Genomic DNA, 16,049 nt, shown 5'->3' on the forward strand with positions numbered 1-16,049 from the left:
CCCAATGACCCTGTCGCCGGTCCACCACTGTTCCTTCCTTGACTTTTGATACATAATGACCACTGCAGACCGGGAACACCCCACAAGAGCTGCATCAACTTTGAGGACAAAATGTCCACTTGCTTCCTAATAAATCCCACCCACTAACAGGCCGCCGTGATGAAGAGATAATCAGTGTTATTTACTTCACCGGTCAGTGGTCATAATGTTGTGCCTGAACGGTGTATAATGATAATGCTTTACCCAGCACTTACAACCACTGCAGAAGCTCATATTCACCTCATCTAAGGCCACCTTCATATCACATTCAGGTCAAAGTGTTCCTTCCTGAATTTCCCCTTGAGGATCAATACAGCAGAGGAAATCTATGTATTTAATCAGCATGGCTTACATTGAGTTTGCTGTTGATGTGATTATGTAACAGCGGGACCTTTTTATAAGGTCAAGAGGGATTATAATCAAAAACTCATTTGAGTTAAACACAGGATTAAAACTAAAATTACTGCACTTTAAGATTAAGATGGGCTGTTTGTTTTTTTTTAAGATGTTATGCAATATATTTTTAATATACTTTTATTTAATATACAATTTTTGTCTAACATTAAATTGTAACTGCTGAGTCTGAGACATACTAGCTTGTTTCTAGGAGCAATACAACACAACACTTACAAAGCACCCAAAAGTGTGCTTTCATTTTACTGTTTCAACATTAAATGCATCGTATTTCGCTCCTTTGGTCTGTTCTTTGATTTTCCCTGCAGAACTTTTTGTATGAAAGGTTAATAAATAACCGTTCTCATATTGAAATAAATGATTATGAGAAAAAACAAGGTAACTAAGATGATCATTTTGGCTCTACAGCTTATAATTAAAATAATACAGCTTCTCGTGATTTGTTTTCTGGAAGCTTGTTTCCACAGCTTTCTGTAAATCGGCCTTGGTAATAAAAATTAGACAAAGCTTTGATTTTTTTCCCCTACTATCAATTATGTGCTAAATTTGAGTTTTTGCAATTAGGACACATAATCAGATTAATGCTTCTCAAAGCATTGCATAGAAATACATCAAGTAATTTATGCAAACCAGATGATATTTGACCATTTGGGCTATAAAACAGAAAAGTATTGGTATTTTACATTTAGCAATTAAAAAAATTACATTGTGGAAGTATTTATTTTCATGACATCTAATCGCATTATAATCATAATATAATAGAAAGAAAGAAAGAAAGAAAGAAAGAAAGAAAGAAAGAAAGAAAGAAAGAAAGAAAGAAAGAAAGAAAGAAAGAAAGAAAGTACTCCACATCATATCATCATCATATCGTACACCCCAATACATGTGTCGGGATATGAAATTAAATGCTAATTGTTTCAAAACGTGCTGTAAAATAATGCATTGTGAGGTCATTTATCATCCAAACAGCTGGAGTGCGCTTCTCCCCACACTATTAACAGTACTCGTGAGTACTCCTGGGCGCCTTTAATCCCACTCTTTAAACTCCCAAATAAAACAATTAAATTTTTTTCCACTTCCCTGGTGATGGTTTCGATCTCCACGTTGGACAAGTTTCGCATCTTTGCCGTCTTCCGTTAGCCTGACAAGCCAGACCCACATCAAGATGTTTGGTCTGGAAACTCACCATTGACAGCTCAATCCGAGGGGCGGATAAACGGCTGTCTTTCAAACTCCCTCTGCACGCGATAGGATAGCGCTACACCAACCAGAGCAACGAAGGTGAAGCAGAGCTCGCTGACAGATTAAACATTCACCGTATCCGGTCGGCTAAACTCTGAACACATCTTCCCTTCTTCAGAATGACTTCAGTGCCGTTCTTTGTTCTTTTCTCAGAGAAAAGCTTAACTCCAAGTCTTCCAGAGTCGCGGTCAAAGCTGATTCGAAAGACCGCCGCCGTTCGCCAGTTTCTGTGTTTACTAGAAGCTCGCAAACGCAACTCGGCCGTCGTCATTATGGCCCCGCCCACCGACTCTATACATGATGTGATTGGCCCGGCAAGAGTTAGGCGATTACAGCTCAGAAGGGTATTGAGAGTTGCTAGACGACACTCGCGGGCAGATTAGATTTGCTGCCGCTAGGGTGCGTCTAGATTTCTAGGCTAGTCTTCCGTGTGTCCATGGCGTAAAATGAGGACGTGGGGGAGGCAGAGACTTGAATATATAGGGCCGTATTATTCTAATGACGATCATTTTCAGAAATAAGAACAAATAATCAGATTACAAACATAGCAAAAATAGCACAAATAAATACAATAGAATAAAAGATACAAATGAAATAGACTGTTTTTTTTCAGATAGGTCTAACATTAAGGTAAGAAACTAAATAAAAACCTCAAAGTAATTACATTTAAAATAATATTAGAAAATTTTCTTTGTAAAAAAATAAAAAAATAAATAAAAAATAGCCTACAGATGAAACCATTAAATTTACACAAGTTGATCAGTCAAGAGAAGTCTGATCGTTTGTCTTTTTGTAATTTGAATAATGAATAACTGCTGTCCCTTTAAGACCTAACGCTCGCATGGATCCTAAACACTGTTCCTGTTACTCATTGTTTACTGTTTACGTTAATACTCTTCAAGATGTGCACTGAGAAATGTTTTAAGTGTATTTGACCAATAATAAACTGGAAACAGAAGCAAATCTTTGCACTTGTATGTCAGTGGCGGCTTTATTACAGTATGTGTGTGTGCGCTTCAGATGTGAACGCGAAATCTGCGGGGATCATGTGCAATCCCGTGCGAAATTCAGACCGATCACACACTAACTCTAACACGCTGTCATGAGGAAGAATCCAGCAGAACGCGCGTTCAGAGGGTTAACCGGGCTGAATGAGAATCACACACACCCGCACAACTCGCAGTCGGTCGGAGAGGAGAGGAATCGAAAACAAATTTTATAAACGATTCCAATGGTAGCGTTATTTTTTAAACGGTTCCAAGTTCCAGATCTCGATGCCTAACCCTACTAATAATCCTTTAGGTCAGTGTATGTACTTCTCAAAATGTACAAAAAAATTCTCACATAACTCCTCTTCGAGTTCCAGAAGAGATATCAATGATACATTGCATATAAATTTGCTCTGATCCAAAGTCACTGTATAATTCGTAAACTGTGTACATGCATATCTACGGAAGATTTGAGGACAAGTTCAGGATTTAATGTGCCAGTGAGCAAGCACTTTATGCAGCAAAACTGTGTCCTTGTGCACACAAAACCTTTCAGACGTCATCCAGTATAACTGAGACTCAGAAGCCTAAAAGAGACAAATACTCCTAGGATGAAGCTGAAATGATACTTCCTTGCCCGTCTGACCCCAGACAAGAGGTGGCATATTCATCAGGATAAGAATAAACCGATGGCCTGATGTTTTCTCCGTACATCTCATTTCCTGTGAAACTCTAACTCTAACAGCGTGATCACGACCGCTCTCGTTAGATGCCACCGTTTTTTAGCAGCCCAAGGCTAATGGTGGCATAACATCTCCTGTGGTTTCACGAATTGAGATGAATGCAAACCCCCACGGCTTTACAAGAAAATTAATAACACAGATTACTAATTTCTTACAACAGTTACATTTGTTCTGTGAAATCATATCCTAGCGGGAAACTCCAGCGTTGTCGCAGCAGGCATATTTAATTGCTGACCAAAAATTTGATGCAAAATATGATTCCTCAGAGGAGAGCTAACAAACCACAATTAGCAAATAAAAGATCCTAGCATGAGGTACGCAAACAAATTATGGGTTAAACAATTGTAATGTGAGATGCTTGAGTCTGTAACTGCAACGCATATCTAATGAATATTCAAAAACATTAGTGATAGAGCAACATCATCGTGACTATGCCACCGTTGGTTTGGGGTTTGTTTCACGTTTGTCTTTTCATGTTTATTTTGTAGTTCATAGTCAAGATTCCAGTCTATGTACATCTATCGTTCCATCCATCCATCCATCCATCCATCCATCCATCCATCCATCCATCCATCCATCCATCCATCTATCCACCCGTCCATCCATCCATCCATCTGTCCACCCATCGATCCATCCATCCAGCCATCCATCCAGCCATCCATCCATCCACCCGTCCATCCATCCATCCATCCATCCATCCATCCATCCATCCATCCATCCATCCATCCATCCGTCCGTCCATCCATTCATCTATTCATCAATCCATCAATCTAAAAGAAACATCTGAGTTTATAATAAAACATACATAAGAACTCCATTGATTATGAACTACAAGAGAACCCATAATTAACCCATATTGGATATATACACCCTTGAATTAGCTGTATTAGCTTTTTACACAAAAAAATAAATAAACATAATGAACACAATAATACCGGTCGACGTAATGAGTTCAATACTGCCAATTTCCACAAGGCATTCCCTGTGCAAGTTTGGTAAACCACACAGTTTCTTCAATCGATACAGTGAATGGGGCCAGACCTGCTCAAGACGTGGTCTGAATGTCTTCACAAGCCTGCCAATCAATGCAGGTGAGAAGGGCACATCAACACAGGCTGTGGGTAAATGCCACGTATGCCACATGGAGCAAAGGTCAGTCCCTACCGCCAGCCCATCCAAGCTGATCGCACAAAGAGATGCTATTTCAAACAAAAACTACTTTCCTTGTGGCTATTCTATAAATATTCAAAAACCAAATGAATTATCCTCTTTTGCTAATCGAACTGCGGCACTATAAAGCCAGTCGATATCTCTCTGTGGGGGAGCAATATTCTGACTTAAAATCTATAGTGCAGAAAATGAGCTCTGAAAAATGCAAAACAAAGCCAAAGTGCTTGGTGAAGGAAGGCAAAGTATATCAGGAAGTTTAGCTTCAAAAAGACCCTTAAATGCATTGTGCACAAATTATTGACAAATTTAAGTTTTACTTTCCAAGTTAAACAACACATGCATTTCGCACACCACACTGAGTATGTTAAAGGAAGGAAAGACTGTCGCGGTGTCAATTCTGTGGGTGGGCAGCATTAAGCTGCTAAAGCTACTGCCTACAGGTCATATGAATAAAGCTAAACCGTCACTCAAACTATATTTACATTCCATCAACGAGAATATATTAAACATTTAACAGAATCGAGCAGCAGGGACGTAGCTTTTGCATAGCGCAGGAGGTGAAAATCGCCTTGGAGCAATTAGCAGTGTTTTCTGCATCTCTATAACAACATGAAATAGCATTCACAACCCATTTTACTTCAGCAATGTGACAGAACTCCAAGTGAAACAGGACATTAAAGACCACAATGGAGCCAGAACTCAATGTGAGTTGGCTAGAGCTAGTGACGCACTGACATTCAAATCATTGGCAGAAAGCAAAACCTACTGGCCTGAAAACTGAAACTCTTTCTTTGGACCAGCCATCAATATAATAAACTGATTGATAGGTGGAGAGAACACAAGCTAGAATGATATAATAATGGATGGATGGATGGATGGATGGATGGATGGATGGATGGATGGATGGATGGATGGATGGATGGATGGATGGATGGATGGGTAGATAGATAGATAGATAGATAGATAGATAGATAGATAGATAGATAGATAGATAGATAGATAGATAGATAGATAGATAGATAGATAGATTGATTGATTGATTGATTGATTGATAGATAGATAGATAGATAGATAGATAGATAGATAGATAGTTGCTGACTTGATCGATAAAATAATGATAGAATAAAGAATAGAATAAACAATAGAACGAATGATAGATAAATCACTGACTCGATTGATAGAACAAAAGATAGAGAGCAAATGACAGAATGAAAGATAGGTCCCTGCCTTGATCGATAGAACAAATGATAGAACGAACGATAAAACGAATGATAGATTACTGACTCGATCATTAGAACAAACGATAGAATGAAGGATAGTTTGAACGATATAACGAACAATAAATAGGTTGCTGACTTGATCGATAGAAAAAACGATAGAATGAACAATAGAATAAACGATAGAATGAATGATAGATAAATTACTGACTTGATCGATAGAACAAACGATAGCACAAACAGTGGAATGAATGATAGAATGAATGATAGATAAACTACTGACTCGATAGATAGATAGACAGACAGACAGACAGACAGACAGACAGACAGACAGACAGACAGACAGACAGACAGACAGACAGACAGACAGACAGACAGAAATCAGGACAGACTGAAAATCCATCCATTCATCCGGCTATAATCCAAAAGGAGAAGCGTATGAAAGCCGACAGCACATCTCACCGATGAACAGGTTCCACTCTGGGTCCAGGTCCGCTTGGTTGGCCAGGCAGCCCCGCATGACATTTTGGCAGTAGTTGGCACAGGGTTTGAGGTCTGCCATTCCTCCACAGTACGGACAGTACAGCATTTTGGTCAATGCTTTACTGCATCCTGGTGAAATATTGACCTGCAGGAGAAATAAACAATGGGAAGAGGTACAGATGAGTGTGCGAATGCATGTGAGAGTTGCCTTTCAGGCTGTCGGAAGGAAAAGAGAAATGAGTCAGCCGGAAATCTATTCTAGAGAGACACTCCACCGTGCACTCAATACCTGAGCCCTCTGCTGGGTCTAAACGCTGTTTGTGCCACGCTCAAAGTGTTTTTCAGAGCGAAGACCAGGTCAAAGATGTCTTTCAGACCACAGTGGGGTGAGCTATTCGTAAAGCACCGCATCCGTTTAATGCAACGTCCGTTTTCAGTGTCAACATGGCTTCTTTCAGGAGACCGCATTCAGAGACACTTGTTGACGGACCTCGAATGACAACATTCTCACATCAGCTAGCCTTCAGAGGAGACACATATCTACTTCCGACCGACTCTGATAATTGCATGTCATTCTCCATCTTTATACTTGACTCCGGAGCTTGTACGCCAGCCACCTTCTGTCCATCAAGCGGAGGCGCGCTCTCCAAAGGTCAAGGCCGCACTGAGAGGAGGCAGACGGTCAGCTGGAAACACGCAGAGAGATCCAAAAGGACATGTTGTGTTGATTGCTCTGATCAAACCTGACAGTGCAGCGCACCATTGCCTTATAAAACTACAGCTGCAGCATGAAGCACGTCTCAAACAGAGTCTTTGACAAAGTATCTACGCGTGAAAATATGAAAATCAAGTGTAAAAGTCAGAATGTACACTAGTACACAGATTTATTAAAAATTATTTATCCATGCACATCGTTATTATTTTTGTATTCATGTGCCCTCATAAGAATAAAAATAGCTTCCCCTCCCTCTTGCAGCAGCATCTCTTCTCTTCTCTGATGATGAGGGCGGGGCCACCTGTCACTCACAGGAGATCAGCCAATCGCAAACTACAACCATCCAAACAATTCTCCATGGGCAAAATCAAGCCCCGCCCTACATTTGTTCTTGTTCCAGAATAACTAAAGTATAACTATAACAGTATAACTAAATAAGTAATTGGACTGCCAAAAGTCATTTGTATTTTTGGATAAGCGAATGCTTTTAAAGAAAATAAAAGGGTATGTGCAACACGATACATGCCTATGCTAACTATCCTAACTATCTTCAGTTTGTTCATTGCAAAAGAGCAAAATCACTTCTTTTGTTACTTTAAACTACTGCAGTATCTTCTTGCCTTGTTCTGTACGGGAGTTAGTTTACAGAGAACTTTTCTAACGTTTCAAACACATGTATTCCGTCAAGCTTCATTAGTTTACCCTTCCAAATCTCCACTTTACACAAGCCCACCATCGGCTCGTAATTGAAGGAACAAGCGGGGGATCAGCTGCACCTCTGAAGCCGCGTCACACCTCCGGATTGGAGGATAAACACTTCCCGTCTTCATCATCCCGCTCGTCTGTGATGATCCGACAGATCCAGACAGTCTCCCGCTCCAAAGCTACAAGTGTTTCTGGAGCTCCTGAAGAGTCTGAACGGAGAGGATCAAACGGAGCTGCTCTGACGCTCCCCGTTTTGTACTCCGACATCAAATGCCGAGCGCAGGAGAGCTTTGAACGCAGTGTGACTGCAATTTCATCACAGCCAGCCTCGCTCGCACCCTACGCTGACAGAGTTTCTCATTCGTTTCCTAATCAGCCATTAACCTCACGCAGTACACAGAGAGAATGTCTGCGTGCAAATGTGCCTTTAAACGAGGGACACCGCGAGGATATTTCATTGTACTCTGAGACTAAGGAAAAATCGCAGCGTTATTTTCATGCTTTAATACAGTATCTGAAAGGATGGCGGAACAGATTGTGTTTAATAGAAACACAAGACTGACTTCTCTGTCACTGCAAAACTAGAAGCATGGGTGAATATATATATATATATACACACACACACACACACACACACACACACACACACACACACACACACACACACACACAGATCAGGCATAACAATATGACCACTGACATTATGAAGTGAAAAACACTGATTATCTCTTCATCACAGCTCCTGTTAGTGGGTGGGATATATTAGGCAGCAGGTGGACATTTTGTCCTCAAAGTAGATGTGCTGGAAGTAGGAATAATGGGCAAGCATAAGGATTTGAGTGAGTTTGACAAGGGCCAAATTGTGATGTCTAGACGACTGGGTCAGAGCATCTCCAAAACTGCAGCTCTTGTGGGCTGTTCCCGGTCTGCAGTGGTCAGTATCTATCAAAAGTGCTCCAAGGAAGGAACAAAATACTGAACACCTGTTCGGGTCAATTTTGAGAAAAAAATCAAGTTAGAGCTTTCAAAGGTTCCAAAACAAAATCCTCTAGCAACCATGCTTTAAAGAAAATCCCTGGTAATGACACAAAATGACAATGTCTAAACCAAATATACAAATAAAAAGGAAAAATATACAAATAAAGATACTTTTAGGGGTTCAGTTGCTATCTGGAGCATTAGACGAGGGTTTAATGAATTTGTTTTTTCTTGCGAAAACCAGTTTGACCAACATTTACATGTTTCACTTGATTTAATCTTTTTTTTATGACTTTTTAAATTATATGACATTTACAGATGCCCTAAATGAAGAATCACACACATATCTCGTTAATGAACTGCATCTATAAATTCTACCAATTACATTATGGTTCAAAAGTTTGGGGTCTGTATGTTTTGTATTTTATTTTTATTTTAAAGACATTTAAATTTGCATTCAGAAAAAAATTATTATAATAATTCAATTGATCGAAAATGACAGTAAACGCACATAAATTATTGTTTTCAGCACTAATAATAAACATAAATGTTTACTGAGAATCAAATAATCATATTCAAATTATTTCTGAAGGATCATGGGACTCTGAACACTGGATTAATGTAAAAAAAATAATCTTTGATCACAGGAATAAATGACATTTTACAATATACTCACATAGAAAACAGCTATGTAAAATATTTCACAATATTACTTTATTATATTACTTTAATTTCCTGCAGTTTTTAATCAATTACACACAGCCTTGGCAGGCAGAAAAGAGAAGCTGGAGCCGTTCAAGTACACTGATTTATACAAGTAATAAAATTCCTCAAGCCAATAAATACTATACTGTAGATTGTACTTGAGGTCAACAAAATGATTTATTCCAGAGTCATGCTCATGTATACACATAGCACGGAGTTATTAAAGCGTAACCAGTGAGCAATAAAAAGTTCCTGTGGGTTTGCCCACTGCATAAATTTAATACAAATCCATCTTAACTTTGACAAAACTGTCATGCAGAAGAAATGCCCAGCAGTGATGGAATAGAAATATGAGGTGCATTCAACATGCAAGATCATATGCATGCGCACAAACTAGGTCATTTCCATGTTTCTACATTTCACGGCCGGAAAGCATGCAAAGCAATGCATTTTTCATGAAAGTAAAGCAGCCTCCCTCACAATGCTCTGATATTCCTGTCGCAAATCAATCTGAAAAGCGCAGGAATCGACCAAAGCCACAGAGAATGCAACATGCAGTAAGCTTGATCAGCAGCTGAGATTTCCCGAGGACAGTGAGACCTGTGAGTCATTTATGAGCTCCGGATTCAGACGCCTTCCACAATAGCAGCAAATTCCAATAAAATCCCCCCTTTTCACACCAGCCAGTCGCAATCGTCCAATCCCTCGAGCTGTGATTCTGCTTACAGGCCAACGGCCAAAACCGACACTAGTTATACTTTTTGTGTTGCACTGTAAAAAAATATATATTTTTTGGTTTTTGTTGGTTTAACTTAAAAAAGTAAGTAACCTGGTTGCCTTAACATTTTGAGTTGATTGAAATTAAAAATTTGAGTTGATACAATGAAGGAAATTTGTTTAATAATAGAAACTCTAAATATTTTTGTATCTGAACCACATAAAAAAAAGATAAATCATGAAAATAGCACTATTTAGCATGTTTCACTGTGTCATCAGAAATAAAACACACAATTACCCTTACAAAATCGAGTTTGTCGAATCTCAAAAAATGTTCATTGTATTAACTCAAAATTTTAATTTCAATGAACTCAAAATTTTAAGGCAACCAGGTAACTTTTTTTCTAAAAAATTTTTACAGTGTGGCAACAAAATACCACATATATTTTATTTTCATTTTAGAAACTTTCATTTTAACTCATACAATACATTCAGAATAGACTAGTCTTTGGCAGCCTTGATGAATTACAAATCACTGATTACAAATTGTACTTTACAAAAACATCACCAACCAGGTCATAATGTAGGGGGAGGGGCTTCAGATTCAATCCTCAGAGAGCATTTGATTGGACAGAAAATCTGGTGAGAAGCTGAAGTGCAGAGTGATGTCATTGGCAGAAGTGGGAGACTGTTAGCCTGACAAGCCAGACCCACATCAAGATGTTTGGTCTGGAAACTCACCATAGACAGCTCAATCTGAGGGGCGGATAAACGGCTGTCTTTCAAACTCCCTCTGCATGCGATAGGATAGCGCTACACCAACCAGAGCAACGAAGGTGAAGCAGAGCTCGCTGACTGATTAAACATTCGCCGTATCCGGTCGGCAAAACTCTGAACACATCTTCCCTTCTTCAGAATGACTTCAGTGCCGTTCTTTGTTCTTTTCTCAGAGAAAAGCTTAACTCCAAGTCTTCCAGAGTCGCGGTCAAAGCTGATTCGAAAGACCGCCGCCGTTCGCCAGTTTCTTTGTTTACTAGAAGCACGCAAACGCAACTCGGCCGTCGTCATTATGGCCCCACCCACCGACTCTATACACGATGTGATTGGCCCGGCAAGAGTTAGGCGATTACAGCTCAGAAGGGTATTGAGAGTTGCTAGACGACACTCAAGGGCAGATTAAATTTGCTGCCACTAGGGTGCGTCTAGATTTCTAGGCTAGTAGACTGTACGCTTCTAAATGTGAATTTTGTCCATGATTTGGAGCACACTATAGATAATAGTAAGATAACATATTCATAGTAAAAGCCTACAACTTCACATTTAAATTCTTTAAATTCAAAATACAGAATTCAAAAGATTCAATTCAAGATTAAATTGGTTCAAAATCCTATTGAAACATATAGCAACACAGCAAAAAGTAGGCTACAATTTTTTTTCAATTCCGCTAAAGTTAGGTGCTACTACAGTGTCGCAGAAATAAAATACTGCACTAAGCTCCGGTGATCGGCTGCAATGTGAAAAAATGTAAAACAGAAACAAACAAAGTAGGAGATAACGTTAGATATATAGTCCTTATAACTATATCTTGAAAAGAAATCACAATGTCTGAGTCCTGTATAACAACCTGCCATTGCCAAATGTGGCTTATGTACATTTAAGGAAACCACATGCTCACAAATATTACATGCCAATGCCAGAGCTCACCGTGTATAGCTGATGATGATGATATAAAACAAACAGGAGTTGGCTGAAGATGTTGATAATATCATCATATTCTGTATTCATATTCTTTTCACTTTCAAACGACAAAAGTGTTATGGCGTCCTGTCATCTTCGTCAAGAAGATTTCCTTCTTAAATGTGTCATAAATGGCAGTTTAGCCATGTTTTAAAAACAAAAAGAGGCGCTGCTAGTTGAAATCAAATCCAGATATTACCGCGAAGAAAACCACAACATTACTACTGCCGTGACGTAATCGAAGAGACGAATTAGCATATTTTTATTAATATTAGAATAGACTTCTAATGCATGATACCATACATCACATTTAAAATAATTATTAAAGAATTGTTACACGTTAGAAAATGGTGTTATTTAAAATATATATATATATTTCCCTGGATCTGACAGGGTGGGCAAGCTGTCAATCTGGGTGGGCACAGGCCCACCTGTAGCTACGCGAGTGTTCTGAGCCTCTGAACAGAACGATAAATGGTTACCAATTCACTCTGGTCAACAATACAAATATAAAAAGTCAAAAAAAAAAAAAGATTTTGAATTTGAATTCAATGCAATTGCATCATTCTCTGGTGTAACACAAACTGTAGTAAAGATGAATATGCTTAAATCGCTCTGAATCGTAAGTGCAGTGATATCATTATATCAGCATGCTGTTGATGTGAGGAAAAGCACGAGCAAAGTGCCTCCTCAATCTTTCTGTAAAGGAACGCCTTCAGGATAAATCTGAAACGGGGAGTCCTGCTTACAAAAAACCATAAAGGATAATAATATACTGTGCTGCATGTACTGGGAGAAGATAAAATGGCTTTGAGCAACTGCACAGAAATCCTGTTGGGTACATTGTGTTCCATTTTAAGCCTGGCACATTTGATTTCTCATTCCGCGCTGAACCACATAGCCAGGGTAAACCGACCCATGGGAAATCTTGCTGAACAAATCCTGAGACTCGTCAGCCGCATCTGGGAATGAAAATATATGACCAATGGTTTTAGGAAGAGGCACGGAATTAACCTTGAAGGGTGTTAAGAGATGCGATAAAACGCAAAGAGCTTAGAGCTGCTCTAATGTGACGTGTTTGGCACGACAAAAAGAACATTCCTGTCAGCAGATGGATCTAATCCGCAGTTATTATGACAGTATGCCCAATCCAACCTGGCACGAGCCTCCAGAATCAAACCCAACACACACACACGCGCGTGCGCGCGAGTGAAACTTTGCACAGAGCAGCTTGTGAGTGTAGGCTTGGGTATGATATAATCAGATCACTGTAGATGTGGCACCTCCTTCTGTTCCTCTCTTTCGTTTCACATGTCAGAGAAGGGCTGAGAAGGTGCAAGAAGTGACATAAGACGTTAACAAGAAGCAGAAGCTAACGGGAAGACACTGGGCTAAAGAACTTCTGGGTCTTAAGCGTGACTTCGGTATACACTGTAAAAATGAACAAAGACGGATCCGTTTTACAAGACGAGGCCCGATCACACCATGAACGAAAACTTTTAAAGGGTTACTTCAGCGATTAGCATATGGCTTTGTATCAGTAGAAACCCTGGAGTATATTAGAATGATTGTGCTCCCCCCTCTCATATCCACCTGAGAAGAGAGATTTATGCATTTTATTTCTGGAAAAATTCCTCCCATGACGCAAATATCGTCAATTTGCGCCATCAGAGGAATTGTTGGCCAGAGGCTAAAGACTACAGCCAGGAGAAGGAGCAATTTCTGCATGTTTTCAGGAGATCACACTCACAGCACTCAGCTCGCAGCTACAGCCTCAGGCATTCATCTTTAAACGCCGTGGCCAGCAGAGCAAAGTAAGTCTTTCAACTTCTCAAACTAATTCCTATAAAAGTTAAGCTTTCATAGGTATGAACTGAAAATGTGCCAGACTGAACATGCGCTGTGAATCTATGCCGCGGACGTGTTTACCTCAGCTCTCATCACAAGCTCATCCCTGACTATCAATATATCTGACTCCTGCAGCGTTTTGGGTGCGAGACTCCCTCAGCGGCTAAATCACATATTGAACAGACACGTTCAGTTTTTAATTGTAGTGTCTGTTCTCTAACTGAACTGATTTTATGAAAATGAACGCGGTCGCGGTGGGAAAGTGAAAGTGATTCAGTAATCTGGTAGTGGTGGCTTTGGGAATGGCCTCACAGGGCAGCGAAGCATTCTGGGAATTGTTGTCTTTCATCCCCATGAGACAAAAATACATTTTCTGTCTTTTCTCAGTCTAGAAAGCACTAAATTTAAAAATAATTTCACATTCCTACTACATTAATGACCCAGTTTAAATACAGTTAGGAAGTACTCCTTTAAGAAAACTCTAACGATAACTACGTATATTAGTGTCCACTAATAATCTATCTATCATCGGCAATATAGCAGCTCCAAGTGCAGCTGTATAGCGATTGTGAAATTTGAATGCAACTGTGTTTTATTGCGTCTTTTCCAGGACTTAATGAAAATAGCTTCTGATTACTGAATGGTGGATGAATTGCCGTAGAACAATTTCCACAGACAAAATTGATGGTCATAGATAACTACTGAATGACTGCCATTTTCATATAGCCAGACAGAAATGTGTCAGCCCAGATCAGGGCCATATCTGGTACATGTGGATTCTGTGGATTCAACACATGCCAGATGTGGGCCGGATCTGGACCGGCACGATGTTGCTGTCTGGGACATATTAGAGGTCTGTGCGGGACTGTTTCTTATCGCTCATTAGTGCTCATAAATGATTAGACCTCATTTCCAAATTAAAACTTCCCCTAAAGAAAGAGAGTGCAAAATGTGAATGTTGAAATGTGAAATGTTGGCTATACAATATTTGTATTTGTTATTTTTGTCTTATCATGATACTATCAACATTGTAAAAAAAAAAAAAAAAAATGACTTACTAGCTATAGCTACCCCAAAATTATATATATATATATATATATATATATATATACTGTATATACGTACATCCAAATATATAGTATCATGTCCAGGTCACAGAGCTTATTTTCAGCAATAATCCAAAAGCCAACAGAAAAGTGTCACTTATGGCATGGCCTACAAATTCACCTAATCACAGCCGCTCTCTATTTCAGTAAATCATTGCAGTTTTTCACAAAAGTACAGAAATCTGCTGGCAATGACCCAAACTTGTGCATTGCCCTACTAATCCAAATAAAGCTCAATCTCTCTAAAGATCTACATTAGCCCTCACGCCAGCATCACATGCCCTTTCTTTCGGACATTAGACATGTTCGGCCAGCATCATTAGCCCCGTTTGCACTGCCAGTGAACTAACACGGCAAAAGTCAACACGCCATCTGGCACATCAAATAAAGTGGGAAAAGCGCAAATTAATACACATTCACATTTTGAACAATACTAATACATTTACATACAAATGGGAACGCTAATATGATAAAGCATGATTAATCATAATGAATTTATTATAGATATTGCTTTACATGTTATTATTAACATGTTAGATGTCTGACCCAAACATGATGGGTACGTTTAAATATATTACATTGTAAAGCTTGGAGCTGGAGTTTCGTGGGTTGTTAGCTTAACGCCTGTGTTGACCTCATTCATTCGAGTAAATATTAAACTCCCACATCCCTGCATTGGACATGCGGTTTGGAAAATGAATGGATGGATGGAAATAATTTAAAGTAACTCGACAACACAACTTAGCAAATCTTTAACAAACTACACCAGCCTCGCGTGAACTCTTCAAACCACCTTCCATTGGCCCAAGGCAACAGAAACAACCCACACAACAACATTACCAACATGTTCACACTTCTGAAACGTGTGTGTTCACTCAGAACAATGTGTTTAGACATACTCAACAGGACCTTTAATCCAAAAAAAAAAAGAAAATAAAGAAATCTCTTTACGGTTTCAATTGGAAGAGCAAACATCTGAGAAGCAAATGCCTCTGCTTCTCAGATGCTTTTCTTACTGTACCTCATTTGCATTTCTCTAAAGGCGTTTTTTAAGAAACATCAGAGAGACCGTGATACTTAAATTAAACACACTTAAAATCTCCATTAAGGTCTCCCGAGATCTGAAAGAGCAACCTTAAAACAATACAATTCTCCTCTGGAGCTGAACATTCACATCTTTACTGAAAGAAAAAACAGCCAATTTTGACTTTATATCTACCTAGATTTGCAACAAATGTCTC

General features: G+C 39.2%; 1 protein-coding gene across 2 annotated transcripts in view; it reads right to left on the reverse strand.

The window, feature by feature from the left end:
• The window catches only part of gpc6a (glypican 6a), a 248,045-nt gene that overhangs the window by 85,112 nt on the left and 146,884 nt on the right, over positions 1 to 16,049 (reverse strand). For both annotated transcript variants that reach the window (XM_067442225.1, XM_067442226.1), the window contains exon 4: positions 6,277 to 6,442. In XM_067442225.1, the coding sequence (XP_067298326.1) occupies positions 6,277 to 6,442 (166 nt within the window). The remainder of the gene's footprint in view (positions 1 to 6,276; positions 6,443 to 16,049) is intronic.

Source organism: Pseudorasbora parva, chromosome 4 (assembly GCF_024679245.1).
Source record: "Pseudorasbora parva isolate DD20220531a chromosome 4, ASM2467924v1, whole genome shotgun sequence".
Taxonomy (NCBI): domain Eukaryota; kingdom Metazoa; phylum Chordata; class Actinopteri; order Cypriniformes; family Gobionidae; genus Pseudorasbora; species Pseudorasbora parva.